Source organism: Phycodurus eques, chromosome 9 (assembly GCF_024500275.1).
Source record: "Phycodurus eques isolate BA_2022a chromosome 9, UOR_Pequ_1.1, whole genome shotgun sequence".
Taxonomy (NCBI): Eukaryota; Metazoa; Chordata; class Actinopteri; order Syngnathiformes; family Syngnathidae; genus Phycodurus; species Phycodurus eques.
Genome location: NC_084533.1, coordinates 5,546,327 through 5,567,750, shown reverse-complemented (window position 1 = coordinate 5,567,750; position 21,424 = coordinate 5,546,327). Strand labels below are relative to the sequence as shown.

The window sequence follows — 21,424 nt, the reverse complement described above, 5'->3', positions numbered from 1 at the left end:
GATCCTTCTGGTTTCATTAAAGAGCTCTGATAACGTTGTTGCCCAAACCAGGTAAACCCTGCAATGTGTGTGAAAATCAAAGACCAGTAAGTCTCCTTAATGTGGATTTTAAAGATACTTTGCAAAATTTTGGCTGGGAGACTAGAAAGAATATTACCTGACATAATTGCTGACGACCAGAATGGGTTTATTGTAGGAAGACAGGGATTTCATAATGTGAGAAGAGTGTTGGATATTCTGTATAATTGGGGGAAAAAAACATATACTGCCTTACTATCACTGGATGACGAAAATGCTTTTTATAGAGTGGAATGGCACATTTTATTAATTCATTTTCCGTACCGCTTATCCTTACAAGGGCCGCGGGCGTGCTGGAGCCTATCCCAGCTATCTTTGGGTGAGAGGCGGGGTACACCCTGAAATGGACGCCAGCCAATCGCAGGGCACAGAGAAACAAACAAACATTTGCATTCTCATTCACTCCTACAGGCAATTTAGAGTTTTCAATTAACCTAACATGCATGTTTTAGGGATGTGGGAGGAATCCCGAGTGCCCAGCACGGGGAGAACATGCAAACTCCACAAAGGCGAGACCGGATTTTGAATCCCGGTCCTCAGAACTGTGAAGCAGATGTGCTAACCAGTCGCCCCACCGTGCCGCTGTCACGATAGGCAATGCCGTAAGGGCAGATCCCAAAAAATAGACTCCAGGTCAGAGGTCCGAACAATTTTAATTAAGTGGCAGCGCATGTGATGGCGCGACATACGAAACGAAAGGAACTCACAACCAGAGAGAATCAAAAACAGATAACGCAGGGAGACGCGACAAACGGTCTGTGTGGTCTAATCGTATTGAGCCTAAATTTGGACAGCGGTCAGAACGGCGGCAAACACGGGGCAAAAACGAGTGAATATTCCGACGCCCACACACTGTCACGGTGCCCCCTAAAAAGGCTGATGATTACAATGCAATACAAAGAAAAACAACTTGAAACACAGGGCCATGACAGCCACCCACTATTTATTTGAAATATTAAAAAGATTTGGCTGTGGTGATAATTTCTATCGATGGGTTATACTCCTATACAATGAACCATGTGCTGAAATAGTGACAGATAGTGTTACTTCTAAACCATCTCAAATAAAACGGGGATGCAGGCAGGGGTGTCTTTTGTCCCTCTTACTATTTATGTGACCAATTGAACCACTTGCCATATCAGTACGGTCTCATAAGCATATAACTGGTTTGTATGAAGCCCAATAGGAAAACAGTATTGCTTTATTTGCTGACAATGTCTTTTTTTGTTTTTGGGAGAAAACTGGAAAAATCTATTTCAGCCTTGTTAGACTTAATACATACATTTGGAAGGATATCAGAGTATAAAGTAAACAGACAAATCTTCATTAATGTTACCGAACACAGAAGAAAGAGAACGCACTGAAAACTCTTTTCAATTCAAAATGATAGACTGTTTTACATATCGGGGGATTAAGATGGCGGCACGGTGGCCGACTGGTTAGAGCGTCAGCCTCACAGTTCTGAGGACCGGGGTTCAATCCCCGGCCCCGCCTGTGTGGAGTTTGCATGTTCTCCCCGTGCCTGTGTGGGTTTTCTCCGGGCACTCCGGTTTCCTCCCAGATCCCAAAAACATGCATTAATTGGAGACTCAAAATTGCCCGTAGGCATGACTGTGACTGTGAATGGTTGTTTGTTTCTATGTGCCCTGCGATTGGCTGGCAACCAGTTCAGGGTGTACCCCGCCTCCTGCCCGATGACAGCTGGGATAGGCTCCAGCACGCCCGCGACCCTCGTAAGGAGAAGCGGGTCAGAAAATGGATGGATGGATGGGATTAAGATGGTGCCATGTATGAGACATAATTGAGGCAACTATACACCCATGGTGGACTCAATTGCTTCCTCTCAAGAGAGATGGAACTCACTCACCTTTATTACCTATAGCAAGAATCACTGTTTTTAAATCAAACATAATGCCCAAACTTCTTTATTTGTTTCAGAACATCCCATTGCCTCCTCCCGTTAATCTATTCGCACATCAAAAGAAAATCTTGGTCTGCTTTTTGTGGAACAATAAACAACCAAGGCTATGCCGACCACTCTTGTATCTACCGTATGATAGGAGAGGGCTAAAATGCCCCAAACCAATATGGTATTACTGGGAAGCTCAACTGAGAACTATGATGTATTATTTTGGATGAATCTCTCCCACTTTGGATGACTATTGAAAACTGCTCTTCTTCTTCCTCAGTACCTATACTCTGCAAATGCTTAAAAAACAAAACAAAAAAACAAAAAGAAGACGACAAAAGTCCTTTACTTAGAAACATGCTTATAATTTGGTATCAGGTTAAGAAATATTTGTGTGAACCGTCCTCTCTGTCATGCTTCAGCCCAATATGGGGTAATTATCTCTTCCCTGCAGGCAGAGCTGACACTGTTTTTAGTAGTTGGGCTGAAAAAGGCCTAAAGACTGTAGGGGATGTCATGGGGTTATATGGTGGAAATTGTATGTCATTTGATAAGTTGATTGCCAGGTATGGTATTTCACGTAAACATCTATTTAAATATTTACAGGTGAGAAACTTTATTAGATAATCTCAAAATCTGTGTCTTAACGATCCCACCTTTGTCCCCTTGGAAATTGCAATTGAAAAAGGATTTCTATGGAAAGGGAATTATTTTAAAACTATATAACATGTTACAAGTGGGATCTTTTGAGTCCTCTGAACAGAAATGCAAGGCCTGAAGGGAAAATTTACAGGAAGACTTCTCCTCCAATGATTGGGAAAAGGCATGTGCTGTAGCAAAAACACAAACTAGCAACACTCGACTTAAACTACTCCAATACAATTGGCTAATGAGGATGCACAGTGGGTACGGAAAGTTTTCAGATCCCCTTAAATTTGTCACTCTTCTTTATATTGCAGCCATTTGTTAAAATCATTTAAGTTCATTTTTTCCCTCATTAATGTACACACAGCACCCCATATTGACAGAAAAAAAACTGAATTGTTTAAATTTTTGCTGATATATTAAAACGAAAAACTGAAATATCACACAGCCATAGGTATTCAGACTCTTTGCTGTGACATATATTTAGCTGGGTGCTGTCCATTTCTTCTGATCATCCTTGAGCTGGTTCTACACCTTCATTGGAGTCCACCTGTGTTTGATTATACTGATTGAACTTGATTAGGAAAGCCACATACCTGTCTATATAAGACCTTACAGCTCACAACGCATGTCAGAGCAAATGAGAATCATGAGGTCAAAGGAACTGCCTGACGAGCTCAGAGACAGAATGTGACAAGGCGCAGATCTGGCCAAGGTTACAAAAAAAATTCTGCTGCACTTAAGGCTTGTAAGAGCACAGTGGCCTCCATAATCATTAAATGTAAGCCGTTTGGGACAACCAGAACCCTTCCTAGAGCTGGCCGTCCGGGCAAACTGAGCATCGGGCGAGAAGAGCCTTGGTGAGAGAGGTAAAGAAGAACCCAAAGATCGTTGTGGCTGAGCTCCAGAGATGCAGTCGAGAGATGGGAGAAACGACGGAAGCCTCTCCTCAGTGCAAGACACATGAAAGCCCCCAAGGAGTTTGCTAAAAAAAAAAAAAAAAAAAAAAAAAACCACCTGAATGACTCCAAGATCGTGAGAAATAAGATTCTCTGGTCTGATGAGACCAAGATGGAACTTTTTGGCCTTAATTCCAAGCGGTATGTGTGGAGAAAAGCAGGCACTGCTCATCACCTGTCCAATACAGTCCCAACAGTGAAGCATGGTGGTGGCAGCATCATGCTGTGGGGGTGTTTTTCAGCTGCAGGGACAGGACGACTAGTTGCAATCGAAGGAAAGGTGCTTCTACTAAATACTGAGCAAAGGGTCTGAATACTAGGGTCTGTGTGATATTTCAGTTTAAATTTTTTAATAAATATGCAAAACTTTGAACAACTTTCTGTCAATATGGGGTGCTGTGTGTACATTAATGAGGGGGGGGGGGGGGAAGTAACTTAATTTTAGCAAATGGCTGCAATATAACAAATAGTGACAAATTTAAGGGGGTCTGAATACTTTCCGTACCCACTGTACATGTGCAAATTGTGCAATCAAGCCATGTCTGGTCTTTTCTAAATGCTGTCTCATTACATCTCCAAAAGGAAACTTTTTGGTTTTTAATGTGTGGTCACAACTCCCTCCAAAGGGGATCTGTTAGTGTGTGGGGGCACATGAAGTCGATGAGGAGCTATTTACAGTCTCATGAAGATTAACAGGAAGAAGTGCCTGATACCTAGATCTGCAATGCAGCACGGAGGAGGAAGAAAGGGAGGGAAAGAGGGCTGAGGAGTTGGCGAGGAGAGGAAATGAGAGGAAGACTTTTACAATGTGGCAGAAAGATTGTAGTACCTGTAGCGAGGTGACTGAAAGAAATGGGGAAGGTCCATATAACCTGCCCTGTATACCAATAGAATAGAATAAGGCCTTTTCACACTGCACTTGGCGAAGCCCTCAACTTTCCCATTCATTGCGTGTGTGTTGAGGGGACGTCAGCGCGTTTTGACGTGACGCAGAGCGGAATAGAAGAGTGTTCTATTCTGGAGCGTTTGACGGCGTGATGTCAAAAAGCACCTCCTATGGAGAGAGGGGCAGGGAGAGTGATTTCTGAGTGCTATTTTGGCGGACTTGTACTGTACTGTAAAAAAAAATAATAATTGTAGCGGCATTGCCAGTTAACTAGCAACCCTTTATTGCTCAGTGACTGTTTTTGTCAATGTCTTTATGTCTCAAAAGTATTCTCTGTCAATTGACTGTCTGTTGTCGTACTATATATGTCCAAAATATATAATATACTATATATTTTGGACATACTTGGCAAATAAAGATGATTCTGGACATACTTGGCAAGATGATGATTTTGGACATACTTGGTAAATAAAGATGATTCTGATTCTGAAAATGGAGGACGCTCTAATAAATGCGGATTCTCTTCCCGAAATCTCTGTTTTGCCTGAAATATATCTCAAAGCGGTCTTGGCAAAACTGTAGCTCACAGACAAGCCTAAACTCTTATTTCCCCCCTCCTCCTCACCCCGCAACATCGTGGCTGACAACCCTAACACCGTTGCCACCACTGTCAGGCTGGCAAGGAGCCGGGGTCGGGGTTCGCCGCTGCCTTGCTACACAACACATGTTGGGCCAGACGGTAGAGACACTAGCCCAAATAACACAAAACACATTCCACTTAAGAGAAGATTTATTTTTTCAAGTTGTTGGCATAGGTTGATGGCTAACTGCATCCTATCCTGGTAGAACTGGGTCAAGTTATTACGAATAAGGAAGTGGCAATTATGCCGAATGGCCACTGCATGGAATAAGGGCGCTTGGTTTTTTATATAGTGGCGGAGGGAAGTCATGCCAGAAAGTATACGCCCCAGCCTGCTGTCGTCACGGGGCTAGTATTTAGCCCCGCCCAAAATATCTGACCAGCTGAGATGTTAAACAGTCTTTGCACATTTTCAGCACTTATCTTCAAACATATTTAATGTATTTAGAAACAAAACACAAAATTGACTTTTAGGAAGACATGCACAAGAATGTAAATTAAACCCCAGTTGACACAGTTGGCAGGGACCCTTGGGAGTAAAACAAAAGCATTACTAGGTTTGATATACAGTACAGCAATAAATGCTACCTCATCTTAACTGTTTATTGAAGGGAAGAGGACTATTATCTGCTGACTGGATGCAGAATGAGAAAAACAGGGCTGATTGCAGCGCATAGTGGCAAGAGAAGGTGTACATTTCAGCCCCTCAGAGTGGACACACACTGCTGATGCAGGCAGGTTGTATGAAATCACAGGGAGGGGAGAAATTATTAGTCAGTAAGTGTGTGTGTGTGTGTGTGTGGGTGTGTGTGTGTGTGTGTGTGCGTCTCGATTACCATGGCCTTGGTGTGTGATAATAGCAGGACGTTAATGGAGTTTTAGATTAAAATGTACACTTGGTGCATATTGCTGAGGGCGGGTGTTGTCTTATTAGCGATTCCTTCAGAGAGGTTAGTGTTACAACTATGCACAATTAATGTTTCCTCCCTTTGTGTGCGTGTGTGCCCTCCACTCTATCTTCTATTTTTAGTTTACTTGCAGTCAATAGCCAAGTGAAGCAGATGTGCTTTAGATTCACTTTTTATCTGTGTACTCCTCCAGGTTCATGATTACCTCCGCAGCAAGTTGTGCTCCCTTTATGAAAACGACTGCATCTTCGACAAGTTTGAGTGCGCCTGGAATGGCTCGGACAGGTCTGTCTTTCATTTTTATAACCTCATAGGCAAAGCACATTCACTACTTCTGTTTGATAATTTTGCACCATATGCAAAATGTACTGTAAGTGTACTATAGATGCACGAAAGAGAATTAGACCTATTTACCTTATTAGGCAGATGCGCTACAAGAACACAATACAGTGGTGCCTTGAGATACAAGTGACCTGATTTCGGTCGTTTGGCAGGTTTTATTTTATGTAATTGTTTTTGTTTGACTTGCGAGCAAAATTTGAGATAAGAGTGCTGTATACTGGCAGTGAACTCAACTCACTTTACAACAAGCAGCAGTTTTGCACATAGTGAACCAGTCTTTAATAAAGAGGCTTCAAGCTTTTTATTGCAACTCCTAGTTGAAGTTTACTGTCAAACTAAACAAAACAAGGAGAATCACACGTTGCATATTTAAAACAACCTCACAACTTTGCTTTCCGCTAGCCTAATGCAAACACACAATGCAAAACACCTTATACGGCCTAACGAATAGCATCTACGTGGCGGATTTATAACGCTTAAGAACCAGACATTTACACGCAAACTGTGTAGACAATTTAACAATACTTAGAGGCACATACTCAATATCCTCTGCAAAAACAACTAATATTACTGCAGCTGACTGAGTCTCTTCCAATAGTTGTTATACTGTTCTTAGTTTGTGTCTGCATGACAGTATTATACTACCTCTCAGTAGCCAAGTCGTATACACCAGAATCAATCAAATCATGATGCACAAACTGTTTAATTCTTTACATCCTATTATGTAATTCATAAACCACCATATTATTGTGTGTTATATTTTTTTCACCCCTCCTTGAGCCGTCACCTTGTCGTGGTGGAGGGGTTTGTGTGTCCCAGTGATCCTAGGAGCTAAGTTGTCTGGGGCTTTATGCCCCTGGCAGGGTCACCCATGACAAACAGGTCCTAGGTGAGGGACCAGACAAAGCACGGCTCAAAGACCCCTAATGATGACGACAAACAATGGACTTTGTTTTCCCTTGCCCAAACGCGGGTCACCAGGGCCCCCCCACTGGAGCCAGGCCTGGTGGTGGGGCTCGAAGGCGAGCGCCTGGTGGCCGGGCCTGCACCCATGGGGCACAGCCCGAAAGGGTAACGTGGGTCCCCCTTCCCATGGGCTCACCACCTGTGGGAGGGGCCATAGGGGTCGGGTGCAGTGTGAGCTGGGCGGTGGCCGAAGGCGGGGACCTCGGCGATCCGATCCCCGGCTACAGAAGCTGGATCTCGGGACGTGGAATGTCACCTCTCTGGCAGGGAAGGAGCCCGAGCTGGTGTGTGAGATCGAGAAGTTCCGACAAGATATAGTCTGACTCGCCTCCACACACAGCTTGGGCTCTGGTACCAGTCCTCTCGAGAGGGGTTGGACTCTCTTGCACTCTGGAGTTGCCCACGGTGAGAGGCGCCGAGCAGGTGTGGGTATACTTACTTCTGGTCCATCATCCGGCGTCTCAGGAGAGGAAAGCAGTGGACCACCAACACAGTGTACATTGGGGATGGGGCGCTGCTGACCTCGACTCGGGACGTTGTGAGTCGGTGGGGAGAATACTTCGAAGACCTCCTCAATTCCACCGACACGCCTTCCCATGAGGAAGCACAGTGTGAGTTCTCTGAGGTGGGCTCTCCTATCTCTGGGTTTGAGGTCACCGAGGGAGTTAAAAAGCTCCTCGGTGGCAGGGCCCCGGGGGTGGATGAGATTCGCCCGGAGTTCCTAAAGGCTCTGGATGTTGTGGGGCTGTCCTGGTTGTCACGCCTCTGCAACATCGTGTGGACATTGGGGACAGTGCCTCTGGATTGGCAGACTGGGGTGGTGGTCCCCCTTTTTAAGAAAGGGGACCGGAGGGTGTGTTCCAACTACTCCTCAGCCTCCCTGGTAAGGTCTATTCAGGGGTGCTGGAGAGGAGGGTCCGCCGGGAAGTCGAATCTCAGATTCAGGAGGAGCAGTGTGGTTTTCGTCCTGGCCGTGGAACAGTGGACCAGCTCTACACCCTCGGCAGGGTCCTCGAGGGTGCATGGGAGTTCGCCCAACCAGTCTACATGTGTTTAGTGGACTTGGAGAAGGTGTTGGACCGTGTCCCTCGGGGAGTCCTGTGGGGGGGGGGTGCTTAGGGAGTATGGGGTACCGAACCCCCTGATACGGGCTGTTTGGTCCCTGGACGACTGGAGTCAGAGTTTGGTCCGCATATCCGGCAGTAAGTCGGACTCGTTCCCGGTGAGGGTTGGACTCCGCCAAGGCTTCCCTTTGTCACCGATTCTGTTCATAACTCTTATGGACAGAATTTCTAGGTGCAGCCAAGGCGTAGAGGGGGTCCGGTTTGGTGGCCTCTGTATTGCATCTCTGCTTTTTGCAGATGATGTGGTTCTGTTGGCTTCATCAAGCCGTGACCTCAAACTCTCACTGGAGCAGTTCGCAGCCGAGTGTGAAGCGGCTGGGATGAGAATAAGCACCTCCAAATCTGAGACCATGGTCCTCAGTTGGAAAAGGGTGGCATGCCCACTCCAGGTCGGGGATGAGATCCTGCTCAAAGTGAGGAGTTCAAGTATCTTGGGGTCTTGCTCACGAGTGAGGGAAGAATGGAACGGGAGATCGACAGACGGATCGGTGCAGCGTCTGCAGTGATGCGGACTTTGTATCTGTCCGTTGTGGTAAAGAAGGAGCTAAGCCGAAAGGCGAAGCTCTCGATTTACCGGTCAATCTACGTTCCTACCCTCACCTACGAGCTGTGGGTCGTGACCGAAAGAACAAGATCCCGGATATCCCGAAATGACTTTCCTCCGCAGGGTGTCCGGGCTGTCCCTGAGAGATAGGGTGAGAAACTCGGTCATCCGGGAGGATCTCAGCGTAGAGTCGCTGCTCCTCCACATCGAGAGGAGCAAGATGAGGTGGCTGGGGCATCTGATTCGGATGCCTCCCGGACGCCTCCCTGGTGAGGTGTTCCGGGCACGTTCCACCGGGAGGAGACCCCGGGGACGACCCAGGACACGCTGGAGAGACTACGTCCTTCGGCTGGCCTGGGAACGCCTCGGGATCCCCCCGGAAGAGCTGGATGAAGTGGCTGGGGAGAGGGAAGTCTGGCCATCCCTGCTAAACCTACTCCCCCCCGCGGCCCGACCCGGATAAGCGGTAGAAAATGGATGGATGGATTTTTTCCGCTTGCTCAGGCCAAAATGTCCCCATCCCACCAACCATTACCCAACCACACATTTTATTTTAAACCTTCATCCATCCATGGAACATCAAGTGGGAGCTGATCACACTCCACCTGCATGAAATTCATCTACATGAACCACTACATCATTCACACTAGCTTCATCATATTAAAATGAAATGTGAAAACACATTTGCGTGTTCTGCCAGTAACTGAATCCCTCCACTCCTCTTGTGTGTGTTGTAGCGTTATCATGACCGGAGCCTACAACAACTTCTTCCGTATGTTCGATCGCAACACCAAGCGCGACGTGACCTTAGAAGCATCCCGGGAGAGCAGCAAACCCCGGGCCGTGCTCAAGCCACGTAGAGTGTGCGCCGCCGGGGGCAAGCGCCGCAAGGACGACATCAGCGTGGACAGCCTGGACTTCACCAAGAAGATCCTGCACACAGCCTGGCACCCGGCGGAGAACATCATCGCCATCGCCGCCACCAACAACTTGTACATCTTCCAGGACAAACTCAACTCGGAGATGCACTCGTGAGCGCGGGTCGAGATGCAACTATGCCAGAATGAACGCAAACATACGCGCTCACAGGATGAGGCCTAAAGAGACAGGTCACCATACCATTTCACATACAAACATGCTCATCTCATCAACCTCGAACAAGTGAAAGGACCTCAAGTAGGCCAGGATGGGATCATGGAAGTGAAAGTCGGTGAGATGATTGCCACAATTCAGCCTCTGAGGAGAAGAAACCTCAGAGTTGTTTACATGGTCATCCTCCTCTCTTTTAGCTATGGATGTACTCCAGTTCAAACCATTTGTGTCTACCAGCACCAGTGATGATAAATGGGGCATTGATGTTACTGGTCGTATCTTTAATTTGAAGTCATCTCCTCCATTTCTGTTTTTGTCCCTTCATAGGAATAATCTAATCATGATGATGGTTACTAGACGTCCCTCTTCACCAAGATCTCTCTGGTTCAGGAGAGACTCACATTCCTTCAGACAGAAGCAGAATCCTGGCTTCTCCACATGTTTGCAGATCTCCTCACAGATTCTGCTTCTGGTCTGCAGCTGCATTTTGTGCTACTTTAATACAAGCAAAAACAAAAAAAAAAGTGTTTTTTCAAAATAAAATCAGCAATTAAGCAAGAATATGCTACATGTCAAACAGATTTAGCCTTCTGCAGACTGACTGACTTGGCTGCCTTCTTAATCATTTTGACCCAGCTGTACAAAATGCTCACAGCATGAAGAACCCGCTGATGACCGAACTCTCTTTACCTTTGCGTCTACGGATGCTAACGCATGTTTACTGTTCGGTTCATACGCTTACTTGTACCAGTTGGAATTAAGCTTTACAGGAATCCGCCCAGTGTAAAGGAGAACAATACAAATGGGAAATGTTTTAGGTTATTGTTATACTCTAAAAGGGGGAGGGGGGAGGGAAAGGGCCTAAATGGTGTCTGTGTTTATCAACCCTCTTTTTGGACATGTTTTGAGTTGTCTTTTTTTTTTTCCATCCATAAACCAACTGTGGACTCAGTAATTTACAATTACAAGATGATTGCCTCCAAAGCGACAGCAGAGAGATGCACCTTTCATCTCGTCAGCTTTCCTCACTGATTACTTTGCTAATGTGCAGAATTGTTTATTTTTGGAGAACAATTTATTCTTTTAGTTCACTTTTTAAATACAAAAAAAACACAATCCAGTTTTCTCCATGTGCTGACCAAACTAATGTCGATTTTTGCATATTTCTGTGCTCAAGTACGTTGATGGCAAATCTGTTGCGTATGTTAGGTATGAACAATGCTGATGTGTGTGTGTGGTTTTTTGTTGTTTGCTTTTTTTTGGGGGGGGGGGGGGGGGGCAATAAAGATTTCAACAATCTCATCCATTGTTACCAAATGCCCTGTATTGGTGCTTTTATTCTTTCTGTAGGCTTGGACACTCCCTCATGTTGCAAAACAATATATTATTTACATCCAAATATCTTTATAACCCCACTCACTCCGAATTTAAAAGCACATGCTAATAAGCATATTTCAATAGTCCAAAAATAAAACAAAAATACACAACTCTATATTTTAATGAGTTCATCAAATGCTAATCAGGGTTACACAATTATTTGCAAAGCTTGACAATTCTTTGTGTACTTAATGCAATGTGTTTTCTCCCATTTTTATGGGTCACAAGAAAACGTCTGCTCCCAATTTAAACCTCACGCAGGGGCTGATAACATTTGATTCCTGCACAGCAGGTTCATAAACACAGATGCAGGAGGAACAGAAGGCAGAATAAATAACTGGAATAATAACTTTTGAAATGAAAAGGATCCCAGAAATATTTAGTGTATTTGAAATGTGATGAAGGCACTTGAAAACAACTTGCCAATGTTCTCATCACATGACAGTGTGGCAACAAAGTCATTTTCAGCTGTCCACAAATGGGTTGAAATACATTGTGCAGTGAGCATGTTTGTTTATCTTACGAAGGATGAAAACGTGTTCACCAAAAGTAAGCGCAAATACAGAGACTTTGGTGGTGTCTTACTTTTAGTGTTCACCTTTGAAAACATGGGAAACACTACTCACAAAGGTTTTCCAGGTGAAAATTTCAGGATGAACTTAAAATGCACTATAACCTAAATTTGACCTCCTGTAAGCATTTGAATGCACTTCCAACAATTCAATGTTTCAATACTTTTTGCACAAATTGCTGAATCCCACAGAAGGTATATAACTGTCTATAGGTTCCACAATATGGCGGCAAAGCACGACATGATGCTCAATTTACTTCAACATAGTTCCTTAGCACCAAGATACCAGCGAAGCACTACCCGAACTTCTTAACTCACTTCAACATAGTGGTGCCTTGAGATAAGAGTTTAATTCGCTCATTGACCGCACTTGTATCTCAAAACACTCTTATCTGAAATCTTTCCCCATTGATATGAATGTAAATGCAAGTATTCTGTTCCAGCAGCTCAAAGACCAAACAAAATGTGTTTTGTCCTCAGAAAAACTGCACCTAACAGTATTTGTATTGTATAAAAACGCACAGTAATTACATTTCCTATCCATATAACCTGCAAAAACGGGAGCACAAAACGACTATACCTAATGTACTGTCTTCCTTCTCCTGTGGGGTCAAGTTGGCAGTTGGCAAACCAACTTAATGCTGCATTACTGCTCCCAACTGATACCATCCATCCACTGCAAGGAAACCAGTGTCAATTGATGGTGGCCGGATGTTGTGAAATGTGCTGCCGTCATCTAATTGTGGAGGTCTGAAGAGCGCTCGTATCTAAACGTTGCTTTTATCTCAAGACAAAACAATTGATCAAGCAAGTTTGTATCATAAAAACATGAGTCAAGGCACTCACATCTCAAGGCACTACTGTAGTTCCAAGGCAAAATGATGGCTGTAATGTTTTTATATTACAAATTGGCTTTGGGATCAGTACCAAAACAGCAAGTTTTTCAGGGAATAATGGAGGCGGATATGGGGGGAAAAAAAACAACAACAACACACGAATAGGAGAATCCAGGAGCAGCGAATATGTGGAGGAACACTGCAGTGCATTTTAGCTTCATTCTGAAATTTCACCCAAAGCTGAATATTGCTCACTTTTAGCAAGTAGTGTCTGTATTCTCAAAAGAGTTTAGTTCAAAAGCCAACAGAATCAAGTCACACCTATGACCCTGTCACTTCTATCACAGTGTCGGTTTCGGTGTCAGGGAGTTGGCGTATTTGGGCGGTCAGGAAGGGGTTGAAGAAGAAGTCGAAGCCAAACTGCAGGGCACTCTGGACCGTTCGCCTCCAGTCGTGTTCAATCTTGTACTGTCTGCTGCTGGGCAGGCGGGCATCGCCGCATGACAAGCAGTGAATGGCTTTCAGCTCGAAAACAGGCCACTTGGAGCCCAGACGTCCCTCTAGAATGGTGCTGAACTCTACCAGGCTTCCCGTGTTCAAGTGCAACAGCACTGACTTGAACTCGTTGCTGGCGCGCAGGACGATGTCCTTGGTGGCGTCCTCGTCCTCCACGACAGTCCCGTTCTTGGTCTTCCTCTCTTGCGGCATGCCCATGGTGACTTCGAACTTGTAGCGGTCAAAGCACTTCACGTGGCATTCGTGCTTGGTGAGTTGTTTGAGTTTACAGAGGGGGTCTTGGAGCAGCGGGGACAGGAAAGGGTGAGGGCCCACCGGCGGGGTTTGCGTCCTGTCGCACGCAGGATACGGCTGACCGTACAGACAACGCATCCAATTCCCAACGAACACAGGAAGCAGGTTGATGACGGACTGCGCCCCGTTCTCGATGTCTGTCACACGCACGTATTTGAAGCGTCCCGTCCAGGTGACCCTGTGGCCTTCGAGGTGCGAGCAGAGGATCTGAGTTTGGGCCATGTTAGACTCCTTCCACGTCAACGGGCCGCACATGTTGCTGTACTCTGGCCACGTGAGGGTGGAGTTGTACACCTTCATGCCCTCCGACCTGTACACGTACATCCAACAGAAGAGCAGCACGGCGCTGAGCCACACCAGGATGAGTTTAACGATGCTGCTCCTAGATAGAGAGCGAAATACCACAATGGGGTTCAGGCTGAAGCGGGTCCAAAGCCTCAAAACGACCGGCACGAAGCACACGATCAGCGTGACGGCCATTTTGGTGATCTCCAGGGCGACAAACCACTGCAGGAGCTGAATGATGAGCATCGCGGCCAGGCCCAGGGAGAGAATGGGCAGGGCGAAGAGGAAGAGGAAGTAGCCTGCACAGGTTCGTATGAGGCCGATGGCGGTGGCGTTACTGAGGAACACCAAGCAGAGTTCACACCACGTGAAGCAAACCAGATACGGCACCAGGCACAGGTAAGTCCCCTTGAAGCCCCGCAACTGGGCCATGCGGAACAGGAGGTAGACCAGGTGGCCGTAAAGGGCGCAGGGTACCCCAAAGTTCAGCGCCACGATGTCGCCCAGAGGCACCGAGACTAACGTCCTTCCGAAAATCCTGAGCACCCACAGTGAGTCCGGCAGCAGGTAAGCGAGGGAGCAGGCCCCCGAGAGTACTTCCGTGAGCAGAGCTCTGCGGGCAAACAACTTGGCGGAGGCGTGGAGGCTGAGGAAGGCAGTGACGGTGAAGAAGAGAGCCACCGCGGCCAGCTCGGAGCACGGGATCCACGACTTGTCGGCCACCGGGAAGGAGAACACTACGAAGACCACGGAGAGCAAGAAGTATCTGAGGTCAAAAAAATGAAATTAAATTTTAAAAAAATTATTTTCTTGTCAATCCACTAAAACAGGTGAATATCCTGAAAAATCTGTACAAATTACAATGTAATGTGATTACATTTCACAGTAGATTTGTCTTCATGGTAGCCCTTTATACTGAGGTTCACAGTCTAATAAAATACAATAAAAACAACAGCAAAAGCTGAGCTCATCAATCCGTAAATCCATCATTGAAATAAGCTGTCCTTACAAATAGGGCTCCAAGTGTGTCCATCCAAAGTTGGTCTCGGCTTGCTCCACATCGAGACCAGGCTCAAAGTGAGTCAGCAGGTCGGTCAGAGCTCGGACGTTTTCCCAGGCTTTGGAATTCTATCGGGGGGGGGGGGGGGAAGGCACTCTTAGAGATGTGTTTTGATATGACTCCACAGATGAGTAGGCCTCAAGTCTTTTAGCAAAGTCGGAAATGACGGTCTGACCTGGAATACCCGCAGTGTGCAGATGACCATGGAGAAGAAGGAGAGGTGGAAAACCAGCAGAGGAATGAGGAAGAGGAAGAACTCTATGGTAAGGTTGGAGATGATGAAGAAGAAGATGAGCGCGTTGACGTGGTGCGTGGGGATGAGGGCGCTGAGCCACTGCATGCCCGCCCGCGACGCCCAGTCGATGAGGTGCTCCTTGATCTCCAGCAGAGCGTGAAGCGGGAACTTCAGCAGCTGGTGACGGGACAGACGCAGAGAAGCCGGGTCACTGTCGTGCGGGATTTCCATCCCCGACTGTGAAGCGCCTACCTTTTGGTGGAGGGGCAGCTCATCTGGATTCCTCACCACCACGTCGTCGACATCGTCGTCGCTCCCCGACATGGCCGCCACCGCGGGGGGCGGCCCCATTCCCCGAGCGTACTTCTTTGTCATCTCGACAAATTCATCCATCCCGACGTCAGAGATGGCTGCACAAACCACCCAAACCGTGTATTACTGCTGAACACCTTGTTTATAATATTTGCAAGTTCAATGATCTATTATCTCTCTATCGGCCCGCATTCTGTGGCCTAAATAGAAGCGGGGCCTAAATAGTCATATTGGCGATCCGCCTTACACTCGCTGGTCACCATTGCCTCCAGAACTCTCCTCTGTTTCTTAGCGGAGCTGTTCAGTGGGCCTTGAGAGACTCGTTTGTCTGGAAAGGGAGGAAAATAGCACAACAGGGTCAAAATCCCCCCTATGAACGCATTATGTTTGATAGAAGTGTAAACAAATCTCAATCTAATAAGAGCTGTATTCAATTGATCTAATATTGCACAGCTCTAATGGATAGCGATGCTTGGTCTTGATTAACACTGTCAGAGTGGTGGGCTGCACAGTAAGCCTAGTGGCTAGCACACCTGCCTCACACCTGTAAAGTACTGGGTTTGAATCTCCGCTCAGACCCTCCTGTATGGAGTTGGCATGTTCCTTCTGTGCGGTTTTCTCCGGCTTCCTCCCACATTCCAAAAACGTGCATGTCAGGTGAATTAAAGACCTTAAATTGCCCATGGGTGTGAACGCGAATGGTACTTTGTCATTATGTGCCCTACGAGTGGCTGGCGACCAGCCCAGGGTCGTACCATGCCTCTCACCCAAAGTCAACTCACCTCCACCAAAAATTAGGACAAGCAGTATAGAAAATGGATGGAGGGACGGATGTCACAGCATTAGCAATTTGTTTCGAATTGTGCTTGCCGTGTTCAGTGGTGCAAAACTGCACTGCCTCCTACTGAGAACCGTTCCTAATATTTTCACCCTCTCGTGTAGCCGAATAAGATGACCGACATCCCTCAGCTCTGCCCTTATATTGGGTCTCCTATTAGAGCAACTACACGACTCACATCATACCTTGATCGATGCGAACGTGTTCCACGTTCTCCAGCATCTCTGAAACGGTCACCGACCTCTTCCTTTCAGGGTTCAACTTCCAGTACATGAGCAGAGCCGCTTTCCGAACTCCCCTTTCGAAACGGGTTTCTGTGCACAGCTTCTTGACTTCCTCATAGTTCTCGAGAGTGATGCCTGGAAATCGGGACGCACCGTACACGTCGGCACGTTGCTAACTGAATACCGTGATTGCAGAGGACATGCATACCTTCCCTGGAGAATAAGCACTGTTGCAGCAGCTTCACGGCGTCCTTGCGGCCCTGTTTAGCGGCCTGGACCAGCCAGGTGACCGCGGTGCAGTTGTTCAGCTCCTCGTCTCTCTCTTGGGCCAGAGCCAGGAAGAAGCGGCCCATCTGGACGGTCACGCGACACAAGGACACTTTAGCTGTCCCGCGGCCGGACCCTTCTCATTAACATGTCCCCGGCACGGTGAGGCCACCATCTGGTTGACACTGACCTTGGTCTGCGCTTTAGCGTCACCCGTCTTTGCTCTCTCGGCCACTTCCTCAAGATTGGCCTCCTCCTCTGGCTCCTCTGAAAGGAGATGCAACATTATTATGTTATCATAATAAATTAAATCAATCATAATAATGTTACCTTGTAAAGCACATTTACATTTGTCTTTACTTACGATTCTAATTTATTCGGCGATCACGCTCGTAACTCAAAATAATCTTTCCCCACTGAAATCAATGGAAATGCCATGAATCTAATTTAGCCCCACATTGTTCTTCTTCCTCAGTGTGCACCTTGGCCTACAGAGGGCAGTAGAATACAAACTTACAGACATGCACGAAGAAGTGTTTCACAACTGAGTCACAGAGGATAAAGAATATATGCCTGTGAGTATTGTTATATTGTACGTCTACATGTATTTCTGCACCGTGTGTGTTCCGTTGCCTCAACATCAATGCTACTTTCATTAGCCCATCTATGGCGTTTTGCATTGTACGTTAGCATTAAGGTAGCAGACTTTGGCGTAAGGCAAAGTTATGTGGTTGGTTTAATTACACAACGTACAAACTTCAACTGGGAATGGAAATTAACTGTTTGAAGTAAGCAACTGAAAGAAAAAAAAATCGGTCAAGTGACAGCTCGTCTCTCAAAAAACTTGGAAGTGGGGGTGCCACTGTATATAAAATTTCTGACCTTCGAAAGCAACTTCCAGAAGGACCTTAATTGAATGTCTGACAAATGGTTGCCATTAGAATACAACTGCCTATACTATGATGCAAATGTGCTTACCTCCCGACCACCATGCCCCCCTGTTTGAATGTTTGTGTTTGTCATAACTTCTTTTTACACTGGAGACTGTTGAAGAAAATGAGATGTGGGCCACAACTGTGACACAATCAACTTTAACACCTTCTCATGAAAGTCAAGACACTGTGTTTTAATCTTAACAGTGGTAAACTTATATTTACCCTTGTACGACAGTTACGAATGTTCAAATGTTACTTAGAACGTCATTGCCTATATGGTTAATGAAAGCTTTATGATAGCCACAGTCCTGGAACATGTACCATAATGCGCGCCCATGTATAATGCGCGCCCCCAAAGTTGACCTCAAAATTCTGGAAAAGCCCTTCTACCTATGTAGAATGCGTTTTTACAATGCATGATTTTGCTTCTACCCATATGATCAAAACGAAGTATTTTTTCAAGGAATTATTCTGAAGTTAAGCACTTTATTTGAACATGTAATACTTCCTCACAGCCTTACTTTTATTTAGTAAATGAGAAAACACACAATTGTGCTCATATGTTTGATTACCCAAGCAGAATTTGTAAGATGTGTACAATTCTTTAAAGAAAACATGAAGGGCTAGGCGAAACACATTGAATTTTATTTTAATGGGATTCAAATTAAACTGTCAAGCATTTCAGAAAAGCATTATCATTAAACAAAACATAACCATAAAGAAATTAATGATGGTTGTTGTTCAGTCATATTTTTTAAAAAATATATATTTCACAAATTCTGACAAGGTATGTAAACTTATGAGCACAACTGTACATACAGTATATGCAGTCATACGTACCCCTGTCATATTGGAATGAAAGTGTAGGCTACACCTGTTTTGTAACATGAATGAAAGTGTACACCTTTTTCATAACCTCTAGGTGGAAGTCACATTGGAATTAAAGTGTACAGCTTTTTCACAACCTCTAGATGGCGGCATACATTTATAAAATCCATCCATCCAGCCATCCAGCCATTTTCTGAGCCGCTTCTCCTCACTAGGGTCGCGGGCGTGCTAGAGCCTATCCCAGCTGTCATCGGGCAGGAGGCGGGGTACACCCTGAACTGGTTGCCAGCCAATCGCAGAGCACATAGAAACAAACAACCATTCGCACTCACAGTCATGCCTACGGGCAATTTAGGGTCTCCAATGAATGCATGTTTTTGGGATGTGGGAGGAAACCGGAGTGCCCGGAGAAAACCCACGCAGGCACGGGGAGAACATGCAAACTCCAAACAGGCGGGGCCGGGGATTGAACCCGGGTCCTCAGAACTGTGAGGCTGACGCTCTAACCAGTCGGCCACCATGCCGCCCATTTATAAAATGTGAAAGCTTTTTCATTTTCCCCTATACCCATGTATAATGCGCACTATTAACTTTTTGAAATTTTTTTTGGGGGGGGGGGGGGGGGGGGGGAGGAATGCGCATTATACACAAGAAATTAAGGTATGCGTACAGCAGACCACTCTAAACGGAGCTTATGGTTAACGGAGTATTACTTTACGCAAATAGTTATTTTTTTGTTTTTCCTCTGAAGACAAATGACGAAGCAGGAATGACACTGACCATTTCACACAGGGCAGAAGCTACATTGACAAGACTGTCACCTGGTTCAGGCGCGGTAGGAACTGCGGCTCCAGATGACATTCCAGCAGTAGCAGAGGAAGCCGCATTGAGCTGAGCTCTTCCCAGGTGAGAGGGGCTTCTGACGGACGAGCGGAGTGGCGAAGCTGTCGGCGTGGGGAGCGAAGAGGAGCGGGAATAAAGACGTGGCGCCGGCTGAGATGAGGTTGTCGAGGAGGACGGCGGCGGCCTTGCGAGTTTCGGACAAGATTGTGGAGAGGGAGGGCCTGTCCTCACAGCGGCAGGAGGAGAAGGGCTGGGGTTTGGGATGCCTGCTGGTGAGGTTTCCATAGCTGAGAAGAACACAAAAAAGGGAGGACCATCAGAACTACAAGTAACAACTTTACAGTTCTGAGATGCATCGTTTTGAATCTCGGTTCCAGCCGTCCTCCGCGGAGTTTGTGTTTTCTTCCAGGTACTCCCAGTACCAAATACCATGCATATTAGTTTCATGGAAGATTGCCCATAGGTGTGAATGTGAGGGTGAAATAATGGTTGTTTGTTTAGATGTGCCTTGTGATTGACTGGCGACCAGTCCAGGGTGTCCTGTTACTTAACCTGAAATCAGCTGGGATAGGCTCCTGCTCACCCGTGACCCTAATGAGGACAAGCGCAATAGAAAATGGATGGACGCAGGTCGCAGTTGTCTTTCAACTCAAAGCCATTGATTACACACTTGATGGTCTTTAAAATGATTCTTTGATATTGCTGACAACAATATTATTTCACAATATTTCCAGGTGAATCTACTGTATAATCTAGCAACATGACTCCTATATTTTATTTTTTTTAATCAAAAGACTATCCTGTATTTGTATTGGTCTACAGAGCTCTTTAGTTCTTCCGGGAAACTATGAACGATGTCGCGTTCACCATCCGTTTGCCACATCCAGCATGTACTGTATTACATCGCTCTGTTCCATCTCCACAGTCTGCAATCTGTTATAGAGTGGAATGCTAAATCGAGAAGGTGACATCCCTCAAAGTTCCTAATGTGGAACCCTGCTTTGTCCTTTTGGGAATCCCCCCCCACCACCCCCCCACCCCCTCTCGAAGCTCCAAACGACCTCGATTCAAGTTAACGGGTGGAGTGGACCTGGAAGCGCTTCGATGGTCTCTAGCCCGAGAGTCCCTTTATGACTAAGTGATAAAAACCGAACACGCTTGTTAGAACACTGTTCATGTGTATCAGAGGTTGAGTGGTTTTGTTGCTAATGCTAGTGTAGTTCTGCATATATTATCGCACCGTTATTGTAGATTCGGCTCACCTTTATAAGCTTGTCGAGGGCGTCCGTATATATGACAGGCTCCCTGAAGAAGAAAAAAATGTAACCTTTTAAGAAGTGTCCCTCTTTTTCACACAATGTACCGAGTCATTTTTTCCATTCGTTTTACAAGAACCTCTGTCCATGAAGAGACCTGTCCTCTACAGAATACGTTGCCACACGCCAAAGCGACAGCACGCAAGTCTCAACAGCTGGTTCCGGCTTCATTTAAGAACTGTCTTATGATTGGACAGGTAAAAACCTACGCTTGCGTCAACGGATTTGATTGGCTACAACAACAGGAAGTTTACAGTTGGCATCTCAGGCGAAGCAATCGATCGTGGATTTAAAGAAAAAAACATTTTATTCTGATGAGATTATTCATTTTAATATCTGACTGTACAAAAAGAACATCACTAAATAATTAATCGGACTATTTTGTTGAGCGTATTTTGAGCTTTTGTTGAGGAGATTGTCGTGATTTTTGCGTAGCATGTTTTACCAGAAGATGGAAGCATTGCTTTCATTTAAAAATACAAACATTTAGCTCAATCGTTCTGCTGTTCCTGTTATTTTAGTCATTAGGTATGTAAACTACAATATTATATATAGAATGCAAATATTTTATAATTGGTTTTGCATTTATCTTTC

At 45.8% G+C, this 21,424-nt stretch overlaps 2 protein-coding genes across 5 annotated transcripts in view; one reads left to right on the top strand and one right to left on the bottom strand.

Annotated features, from left to right (window-relative positions):
• LOC133407488 (serine/threonine-protein phosphatase 2A 55 kDa regulatory subunit B gamma isoform) overlaps positions 1 to 11,326 on the top strand; it is a 46,405-nt gene extending 35,079 nt beyond the window's left edge. For all 3 annotated transcript variants that reach the window (XM_061685464.1, XM_061685466.1, XM_061685463.1), the window contains 2 exons: positions 6,219 to 6,310; positions 9,739 to 11,326. In XM_061685464.1, the coding sequence (XP_061541448.1) occupies positions 6,219 to 6,310; positions 9,739 to 10,036 (390 nt within the window). In that variant the 3' untranslated portion in view covers positions 10,037 to 11,326. The remainder of the gene's footprint in view (positions 1 to 6,218; positions 6,311 to 9,738) is intronic.
• Positions 11,327 to 11,573: 247 nt separating this feature from the next.
• wfs1b (Wolfram syndrome 1b (wolframin)) lies at positions 11,574 to 20,958 on the bottom strand. 2 transcript variants are annotated; one of them, XM_061686445.1, is made up of 10 exons: positions 20,777 to 20,958; positions 19,493 to 19,801; positions 17,099 to 17,175; positions 16,850 to 16,994; positions 16,603 to 16,776; positions 15,827 to 15,907; positions 15,520 to 15,677; positions 15,208 to 15,444; positions 14,982 to 15,100; positions 11,574 to 14,738 (listed from the first exon to the last, which is right to left on the bottom strand). In XM_061686445.1, the coding sequence occupies exons 2-10, from the start codon at positions 19,797 to 19,799 to the stop codon at positions 13,199 to 13,201; spliced, it is 2,838 nt and encodes a 945-aa protein (XP_061542429.1). In that variant the 5' UTR covers positions 19,800 to 19,801; positions 20,777 to 20,958; the 3' UTR covers positions 11,574 to 13,198. The 2 variants fall into 2 exon arrangements, with proteins under 2 accessions (XP_061542429.1, XP_061542427.1); XM_061686443.1 differs by having other exon boundaries at positions 15,208 to 15,677.
• Positions 20,959 to 21,424: the final 466 nt, after the last annotated feature.